A 12220-nucleotide genomic window follows, 5' to 3' on the forward strand; every position below is an offset into this window, starting at 1 on the left:
TACACCTAAGGAACTTTGTATCTAATTCTATAACAAGTCTATCTCCATCAAAAGTTGGTTTTCTACAGTCGGGTACCAAACAGAATTACCTTTGAAACCGCAGTATTTAACACAGTGCCTGGCATATTCCTCTTAAAATATAGTATCCAGAACTGATCATAATTTTTTAACTCTAGTTGAGAAAATATTTTAAAAATCACTTAAAAGAGAATCAAAGACTATTACTACCCAACTATTTAAACAGTAGTTCTTATTTTTAAAAATATACAGATGGTCAACTAAAGAGCCTTCATATTGGATTGGCACAGTAAAATTTATTTCGATTGTAAATCAGCATGTTCCTTCAAAACACCTTACTTTTTTATATTGGATACTAAAAATTAGCAGTTCTGATTCCAAAAATAAATATGTTCTTCAAGAACTAAAATTATTGTCTTTTAAAAAAATTATTTTCACAAAAGACATTCAACTGGAATTCATTTAAAAATATAACCCCATCTTTTAGGATGTCTGCCACAGTCTTAATTATGAAAACACCGTTCCCTTAGGGAACTAAGCCAGTGAGAATCTCGTCCCGAATAAGAGCAAACCAGAGAAAAATGTCTCTGTTTCTGTTGATTATATCAGATAATGGTCTGAAATGAAAAGAATTCCATTCATGTCCATCGAAGCTAGGATGCACAAGAAGCAAACCTCTGGACCCTGAGCAGAGGAAAGATAAAGACAAGAGCGATGGAGTGCACTACCTCAGGCTTAGCTCTCCAAGCTAGCACAGGGTCCCATTTAAAATACTACTGATCAAGTTTTGATCCAATAGAACATTCTGTTATGGATTTAACATTCCATAGGCAATCATTTCTTCCCCTTAATCACTATTTATTGCTTCCACCAGAAGAACTTTCTCATGGGTATATTGCTAATTATCACAGCTTCCTTCTGGTTGTGATGATTATTTACTACACACAGGAATATGGCAAACAGAAGTGAGGACAAAAATAACCTACTGTTTAAGCTATGGCCTAATGTGGGGAAGTCAGGAGCATTCATATCTAATTTCAATTCCTAAAATCCATCACCTAAAGGTTGAGGCATCATTTTAAAGATATCCATAATAAATAGATCTATTGGAGAAGATTCATTTAAAACTTACCCTTCTTGAAGATTGCCCTTCGCCTAAAACCTAATTGACAGTTCCGGTTGGATCTGTTTCTCACACAAAATGTCATTTATCTTTTTGACCACAGGGATAATACACTTACTCTCCAGGATGTACCATAATTTATGTAGAAATGCTAAATATGTGATATATTGATACTAACCAGAAAGAAACAATATAGCCACATAGCTATTACATTCATTTTGATAACTCAAATTACAAACAAAGAGTCGGTGCCTAAATAGGTGATTTATTTCTACACATATTTTTAAAAATATGTATTTGTAAGAATATATATGTCCTTATCTGAATATAATCTTGAAGTGAGCTTTTATCACATAAAAAGAAGTTTCAGTGTCACAGTTACATACCAAAGACCCACAAGAAACAAATAGTCCCTGGGCAGAAAAAGGTCAAGACCCACATTCTTTGATAAAAAAAGAATCTGAACAAAGTTGACAGCATCTTTGAAAAAAAAAATATGTATGTCTTTGACCTCAAATAGAAGCCCCTCAACCCCAGGGCTCAGTTGTACCTGGGATGTTACATCTAGAAGGAGCAATACAGAGACAACACACTTGCCCACTGTGAGAGAAAAGATGTATGTCCCTTTCTAAGGAAAAGGAAAGACAGAGACAGTAGAGACAGGAAGAAATATAGTTGGGAGACCAGTTAAAACTTGGGAAGCTTGAATGGGAGAAAATATTCTTAGAGCCCTGATTCAAGATTTAGGATGATTTAGGAATTATCCTCGATGTCAGCAGCATTTGTGAAATACCTGGATCCCAAGATTAAAACAGGAATAAAAGTTCTGACTTTTGACTAGGTTCTACCTTGAAAAGAATCTAAACTAGCTGGCTATGGAGGAGAATGGAATAGTAGGAATACATTTTCCTTTTCCCCTATCCTGGGTTTTTAATTCAGTTCTAGGCAAGCAGGGTTAGAAGACCTTTCAGATTTAGGCATAAAATGACCAACTTGAAGAATTATCTACAAGAAACTCTAACAAATCACTCAAGGAAGGGGGAGGGGAAGGGAGAACAGCACAGTTCTAGGCATATTCGATAGAGACCCATCAGTGCAAAAAGTCTTTTTACAAATATGATAAGAATAAATAATAATAATTTTTTAGTTTCTAATCAAGATACTGAACTTGAATGTTTTTATAGATTTTACTGAATTGGGCAACTATTTCTGTATTTGTAAGCTGAGACTCCATGGTGTTTTGTGAAATAATGAAAAATTGCAAAAGATAGGAAATTTGATAAAGAATTATATAATAAGATCTTGCAATCTTTGCTCAGAATTCTCCATTCTTGAATCAGATTGTTCAAGGAAAGGTGACAAATTGATTCTTGAGATCATACAGAATAAATGAAAAACCACAGAAATAATTTTAGAAACAATATTTTTTTTGGTACTTATTACATAGTGAAATAGGGAAATCAGAACCCTTAGGGCTTTGAAGAAATAAAAATATATATTACGATCTTAAAATTTTCTGGTTTCTCAACAGGCCAATACATACAATATTATATGTCTCAAAATTTAAAAATTTAGCTATAGGCTTGTTTTTTTTTTTTGCAGTACGCGGGCCTCTCACTGTTGTGGCCTCTCCCATTGCAGAGCACAGGCTCCGGACGCGCAGGCTCAGCGGCCATGGCTCACGGGCCCAGCCGCTCCGCAGCATGTGGGATCTTCCCAGACCGGGGCACGAACCCGTGTCCCCTGCATCGGCAGGCAGACTCTCAACTACTGCACCACCAGGGAAGCCCTATAGGCTTTCTTTTTACATCAAAATGGTCAGAGCAAGGACACAATGAAAAGTTGAATCAATAGAAGTAACTATCTTTGATGTCAATGCCATGATTTCAGTATCTATCATGGGTCAGTGACAAGAGCTGCAAGATTTTAAAGGCATCCTACCAAAGTTTGAAAACTCAAGATGACATCAGCATATTAACAATACAAAGATTATAGGTATGTTAGAGCAATAAGAAGTTACTATAGCACCTATCTTATCAGTTATAGACAATCTATATCCACAGGGACACTGTTAGAAATCTTCAAATATGTCACCGTTCTAGAGGAGAGGAAAGGAGAGGGGAAGGGAGGGGAGGAGGGGGAGAAGAGGAGAGGAAAAGGGAGGGGAGGAAGGAAGGAAGGGAGGAAAGAAGGAAGGAAGCTAGGAAGGAAGAAAATGACAGAAGAGAAAAAATCCTTCCAAATAAGATAAGCCTGGAAGGACAACATAACAGGCATTTATCCAGGCATATATCACACTAATCCACTCTGTGAAATAAAACACTTAGTTGACAAAAAGAAAATGAAAATTCTCAACTTCTTTGCTTGGTGAAAGGGGACCAAGTCGTCGACTGCCTTGAACGTCCTGTTGGGAAACAAACCATGTGGCATACCACAAAGTTTTCCAAAGTGTGTTACGTGTGTACATGAGATTATTTTTTATAAGGACATGAACACAGTGTGTGTATGTGTATGTGTAATTTTCTGTCTATGGCTGGTGATACTTGATTTTCCACTTCTAATAGGAACTTAGTTTTTTTGGTTTTATATATATTTAATATAAAAAGTGATTCTATTTAAGAAGCAATCAGATCTCCTCTACCAACTCTGTGCAATGAGGTGACTGGCCTTCCTTGATGAACATGAAATTTCAAGAAACTGGGATTTAGAACATGAGAGGAAAAAATAATCACATAGATCACATACAAAGGATCAGAAATCAGAACAGTGTTTGACTTTTCCATAGCAATTCTGCAAACTGGAAAACAATGGAGCAATTCCTTCAAAATTCTGAAGAAAATGATATCCAACCCCAAACTCTGTACCCATCCAACTACCAAACAACTGTGAAGGTAGTAGAATAAATTCCCTCTCAGACACACAAGAGCTCAAAATCTACCAGTTCTTAGGAAGTTACTGCAAGTTGTGCTTGAGCAAATCAAGAAAGAGTTTAAGACACTGATCCGAGAAACAGGAAAGCCAACATAAAAGAGGGAAATCCCAGAATGATGGCAAAGGGAAAAAAATGCATATAGTTCAACCTAGTATATCAGAAGTATATGGCATGGAGAAAGTGTGTGTGTGTGCGTGCGTGCATGCACATGCATGCACATATTAAGAGCTAGAAAGAGGAGTGTGGTAAGAAAATGCTTAAAACTAAAAAAATCAAGAAAATACTACTATATATAAAATATATGACTAATAAGAACCTGCTGTATAGCACAGGGAACTCTACTCAATACTCTGTAATGGCCTATATGGGAAAAGAATCTAAAAACAAAAAAAAAGAGTGTATATATGCATAACTGATTCACTGTGCTGTACACCTGAAACTAACACAACATTGTAAATCAACTATACTCCAATAAAAATTTTTTAAAAAAAGAAAATACACACCGTTTGTGAAGACGCAGAGGTAAATATCAAAATAATAGGTAAACAGAGGCAAAATTAGTTGCCTCTGAGAAGGAGTACAGAGAGGATGAGAACTACTTTTTTTTTTTAAATAACAAACTTGCTGAACTATTTGACTCTTTACACTACTATATACACTATATAAGACCTGTAGTAGACATCTAATGACATATAAATTCAATAAAAAGAAAATGTTTTTTAAAAAGAAAAGAAGGAAGGAAGGCAAAAAGGAAAGGAAGGAGGGAGTAAGAAAAGACACAGAGTCCATGAGAGAGGGCCAGATGCACTTAACACAGACATTTTAAGGTCTCAAGGGGGCACTTTGTGGAGACAGGAAGAGGATCTCCACTGCACTCCTGTTAGAGACAGGCACTCTCAAGGCCATTCTTCTTCCACAAATGAGACAAAAACCAAACCAGAGTGAGCGTAACTGTTCAATATGTGCTTATATTGTTCGATTGTTGAGTTATCTTTTTAAAATTATATATAACACTGTCCCAATAGTTCTCTACTTGCTCTCTGGATGATATGCCATAAACTACCCTTTTCTGAATAATGTTCAGTCTTGAAATTGGTAATGAAATTGGTGATCAGTAATACCAGTGTGTTGTAGAGAACAGAAAGAAGAGTATGCTAAGATTTAATTATAAAAGAAATAATTCTTTCAGATGTCTTTATTTACTCTGAGAGTCAAAGACCCTTCTCCATGATTCTAGCACTCTCCCTGCCCATCCCACTTCTATCTCCTAAGAATATAACCTTGAGTCCCTCTGTCTATAATTTAGGAAAAGTTATTCCCTCTCCCTAATGACTTATTTATAATTGTAAAAGCAACATTTGCTAAACTGTAAAAGCAACATTTTCTCTGATACTGACAAATTACAGGTAAATCTCAAGTCTCAAGATAATGCTTTATGACATGATTATTCTCACATACTTTCTCACCACTCCTTAGAAGAAATGACAGGCCAATGTGTTCACAATCCAAAGGAGGACTATTAACTGGCACAAAATTGCACTATTTTGTCAGTATCTTTCCAAAACAAGCTAAGCGTCCCAAGTATGAATAAGCCCTGTAGTAAACATGTGATGATGAATTCATTCTCTATTTTTTAAATGGGATGAGTCAGATTTTCAGACCTTTAAGATAATTTAATTTTCATTAAACACTATTTATCAGTCACCATAACGCCCAAGCACTTTCCAAAATGTCACAAAGGCAAAATCCCTGCCTGTAAGGTACACACATCCTCTCCTTTATTAAGTACTACTGTGAGCCAATTATATAAAAATATGATTGCCGACATTTCAATACGAAAGAAATAGGAAGATGTGATAAAGAATAAGGAGGGGAGAAGAGGAGAAGAAAACCCAGTTAGGGTGGCCAAGTTAGAAACAAATGCTCTCTTTAGGACTTAAGAGGCTCTTTTGGAATAAGGGTTATAGTTTGAGTATTTATCTTTTTATCCCTACAGCCTAGCACAGAAAGAACGTGGCACACCCAGGAAATGCTCAAGAAACATTTGCTGACTTAATCTAAGAATCGAACGAGGCCTATTTGGGCATCCATTGTGCCAGAAAGTATTATCCGAATCATTTTTTAGACACAGCTATGTTGGAGAGGCAGCACCAGGAAAGGCACAGCATCTTCTCTGGAAACAGCAGTTCCTTACCTGTTGTTGTACTGGTACTTGCTGCACCACCTGTGTAGGCACTGCTGCTTGACTAGCCACAGATGTCTGTAAAGTCACTGTCGAACCTGTGTCCGACCCGGTCTCTGATGTCTGCATGATGGTCTCTGAAATTTATTAAAATAGAAAGAAAGTTTAAAATGCTCTCCTTATATGACTAGCTGCATTACATTTGTTCTTAATATCCTATACTGAGACGAACTTTCCACTCCCAGAATACCTCTTACTCCACCCAACATACTCATGATATTCCACGCATGTTTAGAGTCATGTTGCCCACTTTTAAAATAAATACAGAAAATTACTAATCTACATTTTAAAAATCTCCATTAGTACCTCTTATTTTGAGGCTATAAAGGTTGAACTTCATTGAAATCTACCTTCCTTAGGCCTCATCTGTTATAAATTGTCTCAAGCACAATATAAACTAGTCATATTATAAATTATGTCAAGACACAATTCTCAGAACACAATCCTAACTGGATGCAAATACGTCATAAACTGTACTTTCTAGACACTTTTATAAACTACAGGACGTCACTGGAGGTGTACAATTTAGAATAAATTGTTTCTAAGGTCCTTTCCAACTTTCAAACTTACTATTCACTGATTTTTAAAAATTAATGTATATCCAAAAACCAGCTGATATACCCTAAATTTAGCCAAAGGATCAAGCTCACTAATTTTCTTGGCTGTGAGATGATATGGTACTAAAATTAAAGTTTAATTATACTCTACCCAAAGACAGCCAAACAGCAATAATGTTTAATATTTTGAAAGGTAAGAAGGATCACTATTGTATAAGTGAGATTTGTAAACAAAGACATGAAATTTTACCTTCTCTCATTCACAGTTCAACATGGTACATTTTTCAGTTCTCATGTGCCTGTCCTACTAACACACGATTAAATTTTACAGTGTGCACTCTAACAAGTATGGTTTCTTAGACCTTGATATTCCCTTTTGTTACTTATGCAGTCAATATAATAAATGTTAATTTCTTTGCTACTGAGCAGGGATCCTGGGGGGGGGGAAACAATATTTAATTGGTAGCCTAAGAAAACTACTGTATCATGGTTTAAATCTGTGAACAGTATGGTGAACATTAATTTTCCCTAAGAAAATTCTGAAAGAGTATTCAGGTCTTTCAAGCAGAAAATTAACCCCTCTCAACATCTTTTGTCACAGCATGACCTCTTCCAATTTTTTCCCCAAACCTTTTCTATCATCTCATTCAATTTTAGAAACAGACCTCTGAAGATATCTAATCTACACTTATTTCATAAATGAGAAAACTAAAGCCCAGAGAGGTTAAGAGACTCACTCAAGGTGACAGGACTAGAGAAAGGACTAGGCCTTTTCAATCTATGCTTTCTTTACTTTCTAGACCTTGACATTGGTATCACTTTACGTGATTGACTATTCTTATTCCTTTGTTAGTCAAACCCCTAAAGCAGCACAATAAAACTTAGAGCATACAAAATATACAGCAGTAAAGCTAACATGGATAGAGTATTTAACACATGCTATGTCCTCTTCTAAATGCTTTACGTGTTAATTCATAAATAAATCACTCCATGTAACAACCCAATGTGGTCTGTATGATTATAATCTACATTTACAGATGAGGAACCTCAGGCAGAAAGACTGAAGGTAGCTAGGGGCTTAAAAAACAAGGAAAGTGATGGAGACTGTGGCTATCACCCCACTTATTTGGGCCAGCTAATGTTTAGTTCAAGGAAATTGTTAATTTATGGGAAGGCTAAACTATAGCTGCCAGTTTTTCCAATTTTCCAAAAGAAGATTTTTATGTGAAATCTCTCAAGATGGTGGCTAATTAATAAAAAATGTAGCACTGATCTCCAAAGATACACACACACACACACACACACACAAACACACACAGCCCTTTGTACTAGTATTAAGACCACGGATATGCCTGAAAATGTTTGAAAATGACAGTATTCACTATATAAAATTCTTGCCTAATTAAGATTACTGGAGGACTAACAGTTCTCGAAATTGGGAGAGGGGATACACACAATAGGAACCCTATCTGTGCCTCTTCTTCTTTATTCCATTGTAGAGGGAAAAAACTACCCTCCCCCAAAAGAAAGCAAATGCCAGTGTCCTTCGATTCATTACATGTTATGCTTGACAATTGATGCCATTTGTGCTACAGCAGAGGGCTATTAGTGAGAATGAGGTGATGCCTTTCTGCAGGGAATGAGGACCAAACCAGATTTTAGATATCATCTTCAGTGAGTTTTTCTTAGCTTCTCTTCCCAACTCCAAGACAGGCCTTTGTCAGTTTAGTACACAAATGAGGAACACAGAGTTGCCAATTATGGGTTCTTGTTTAAGCTGTTCAGTCAAGGGGTGGATGAGATTCTTACAGTTAAGTCACTCAAACTAAAACACCCTCCTGTTTATCCCAGGGTTGGCTGAGAACTTTATCGAGGCTCTCTCGTGTGTCCAGGGGTCTGTACTGCAGACCAGCCTACACACCTTTTTTGGTATATGACCCATAATATGACATCCACTGTTTTAGACCAAATACACATAAGAATACACATAATGAATGTCTAAAAAATTAAATGTACTTTTAAAGCAATTCCTCAATAAATCATCCGAGAGGGCTTATCTGAAGATAAAAGGCATAGATTTGGAAACTGGCTTCCTATGGACCATATTAGACTCGATCGATAGGCTTTGGCACAGAGTAACTACAAATTAAAATTCTTAATCGTCAACCTTTAAAAATCGAAGATTTTGTGTTAAAAACCAAATTTCCAGATTCTTGTGAAAAATCTGAAAATCTAGAAAAGGTGAGCCCATATTATGTGTTTTATACACAAATTATTTAGATGACAATACATATTCACTGGCTTGGCCTTTATAGGCATTTGAGGCATAAGAGCAATACCTAAGCTTTGACTACTTTACTAATAGAAACGTGTAACTAGATGATCGGAACTAAGATCTTCCTCATTTTACAGATTGTCAACTGAGGCCCAGAGATGTTAAGTCGCTTAACCAAGGTCAAACTATGGGAAATAGGAAAGTGGGAAAAGAGGGTTTGGACATAACACTAAAGCGCATGCACTAAACTACCAGACGAAAGTCTTGAGTTTCATCAGAGATACTGAATAGACAGACGTGAAGGGAGTAAAGAAAAGCAAACTGGTGAACTTTTAGCATCAGAAAGGAGGAAAAAGATCCCAACTATTTAATAGGAGCAACCTTTACAGAATAGAGTGGGGAAAAGCAGATGGATAGAAAATGATGGCTTATATAACTTAGAGAGTCACAGAGAATTTTCCATCCAACCTCTGGCTCTATGTACATACCACATTAAAACCAGCACAGAAAGCCTAATCCAGAACAACCAACAATTGTCACAGAACAACTTGTTTAGTTCCAAGTTACTGCTCATCATCCAATCTCCTTGGCCCCTGGATTACAGGGTCATGCCAAATGGGATAAGAACGTAGCCTCTCAGTTTGGTCTCCATCTTTCCTTAATAGACACAACTTCCTTCTCCTCTTATTTCATTGTCTTCCTCAGGTTTGAAGTAAAGGCTCTCTTTGCCTAGGCCTCAGGCCTTGAGAGGATCTCAATCACATGCCTGCCAGAGACTGGCTAAAAAGTCATAACCAAAAAAAAAGTCATAACCATAATTAGGTCTCTCATTTAACAAGTCTTTTCCAGGTGCCACACAATATGCTAAGTGCTTGAAATATATCTTTTCATTTAATCCTCAAAAAAAAACCATAATGGAAATGTTGTTATTTCCACTTAACGAATGAGGAAACTGAAGCACAAACGGATTAAGTAACTTGCTAAAAGCCACACAGATGGTAAGAGTAAGAGCCTAAATTCAAATCCAGGTTTGCCTGACTCTAAAGCCCATGATGTTACCACTATGTATATTACTTTGCAAAATCATGATGAAAGGCTTCCAAATGGAAAGCTAGAGATTGTTGGCCTGAACAGCAAATCTTTGGGATTCTCAATCTATCCTATTTGATCTACACTTCGAATAACAACAGTGAGACAGACATCTCTTCTCTCTCTGACATTGAAATTAGCAAGTATTCTCTCTCTTTCTACTGAGGCCATAATAAAACCCAACTAGTAAGTATTTTTTCCAGAGGCATTTTAACTGATTAATTCCAAAGACCTGATTAATAGCAGATCAATTTGAATGTTAAAGCATGTTGAGGAGTGTAACCTTCCTGCCAAATTTTCCTAAACAGATCATTTAAACCCACTGACACATTTAGAGTATTCTGGTAGCTTTCCAAAATTTCTTCAAAGCAGGGATCATCACATGAGGGCAGTGTCTTAGCATGCTTCATTTGTAGGTTTTGTTTTAGATCCAGTATAAAGGTTTGTGTGTACATGTGGGGTGTTCCCATTCATCTAGCAGTGGTTTCTGGTGCTTTGTTTATGTTTGGGAGTAATCTGGTTAGTTTAGTTCCTTCACAGCCTCCTTTCAAGTGATATTTGTTTATCAGCCACAAATGCAGTCACATTAATCCATTTTGGTAAGCTAAATAAACCCCTGCAGTTTGTCCATGATGCAACCTATATGTAAATGAGTTGTATATTCTTGCAGGAGAGACATGCACGATTTCAGTCTAGTCATCCTTGCCTAATGTGGCTGTCAGGTATGTCAAGAGCAACAGATGCTTGTTTGACAAAGGACCTTTTTATTCTGGCTAATTAAGCAGTTGGACACACCCGCCTGTTAACGGTTCTGCTTTGTATAGCCAGCTCTGGCTGGCTGAATCATGCGAATCTACAGCTAAATAGGCCACGTTTTGAAAGAAGGCTAATTAACCCCTAGAAGAAGGAAAAGAATATTGCAAAAACCCAGCTGCTGAATGCAAAAAGATTACCGTTTCTTCAACCTGATGGGCAAAACCTAGGCAAAGCAAATGTGTTTGGAACAAACATGCACTATTGCAAGTTTCAAGGCATTCAAATGTTCTTTGTGAAACTTCCTGAAGATTATTTAATACACTCAAATTCACAGCTGGATTCCTTTCATCACACACTGTACATGCCAGATTAAATGCTTAAATAGTCTGACCTAATCAATTACTTATCAAACAGAACTATGTAACTGGGCTCGCTTAAACATAGGTAGTATCATCTGATTTTTATTGGTGTTTTTCTTCCTGAAATAATTTGCTTTCTAAAAAAAAGCAGAGTCTGCAAAGCTTGGTTCCACTCCACTGACTGACGATATTGTTTTTTTACACTGAGGAATGTAACAGGTTTTAATCCAGTATAGAAAATAAAAACCTGTAATTTAATTTTCAAGTACAACAGAGAACTTCCTTCCTTTTTCCTTAGTACAGAAAAACAAAAGATGGTAATTCCAATTCCTATTTGAACCAAATTAACCAGTATTATTATGATAGTCACTTATTTGTATAGTGAAAATAAATCACACCTAAAATGTGACATTAAAGAATAAATTATTTACTTAGAAACCTGGTTCAACGTAAGAGCAGAGGAACGCTATTTACAGAAAAAAATTGTCATAATCTAAAATTACTACTTTTAAAATACACAAGGAGTTTAACATCAGTGTGCTTTCACAGAGAAAGATCCCAAATCATAATAGAAGTTTTACAGCATAAGATTTTATTACTAATACTCTGATTAAGCATCAGCATTCTTGAATAAATGTTAGAAAATAAATACTAGCATATATAATACTCACAGCAATTGAAACCTCTATTTATTAAAATTAGACAACTAAAATAAGTCACGGTTTTTGGGAAAAAATAGCTGATATGTACTTTCCTGAACATAAAATCAGGATGAAATGTATACATTTCTGACTATTCTGGAGTAGATGATGAAAATATTAAGATTATTCTAATTCTTTAGAAAAAAATTAAGAATATTAAGCATCTTT

General features: G+C 36.1%; 1 protein-coding gene across 3 annotated transcripts in view; it reads right to left on the reverse strand.

The window, feature by feature from the left end:
* The window catches only part of RFX3 (regulatory factor X3), a 290506-nt gene that overhangs the window by 152099 nt on the left and 126187 nt on the right, over positions 1–12220 (reverse strand). For all 3 annotated transcript variants that reach the window (XM_027105786.1, XM_027105787.1, XM_027105785.1), the window contains one exon: positions 6268–6392. In XM_027105786.1, the coding sequence (XP_026961587.1) occupies positions 6268–6384 (117 nt within the window). In that variant the 5' untranslated portion in view covers positions 6385–6392. The remainder of the gene's footprint in view (positions 1–6267; positions 6393–12220) is intronic.

The sequence above is a fragment of the Aethalodelphis obliquidens genome, unplaced genomic scaffold, assembly GCF_003676395.1.
Source record: "Aethalodelphis obliquidens isolate GAN/ISIS:26980383/991018 unplaced genomic scaffold, ASM367639v1 scaffold7, whole genome shotgun sequence".
Taxonomy (NCBI): domain Eukaryota; kingdom Metazoa; phylum Chordata; class Mammalia; order Artiodactyla; family Delphinidae; genus Aethalodelphis; species Aethalodelphis obliquidens.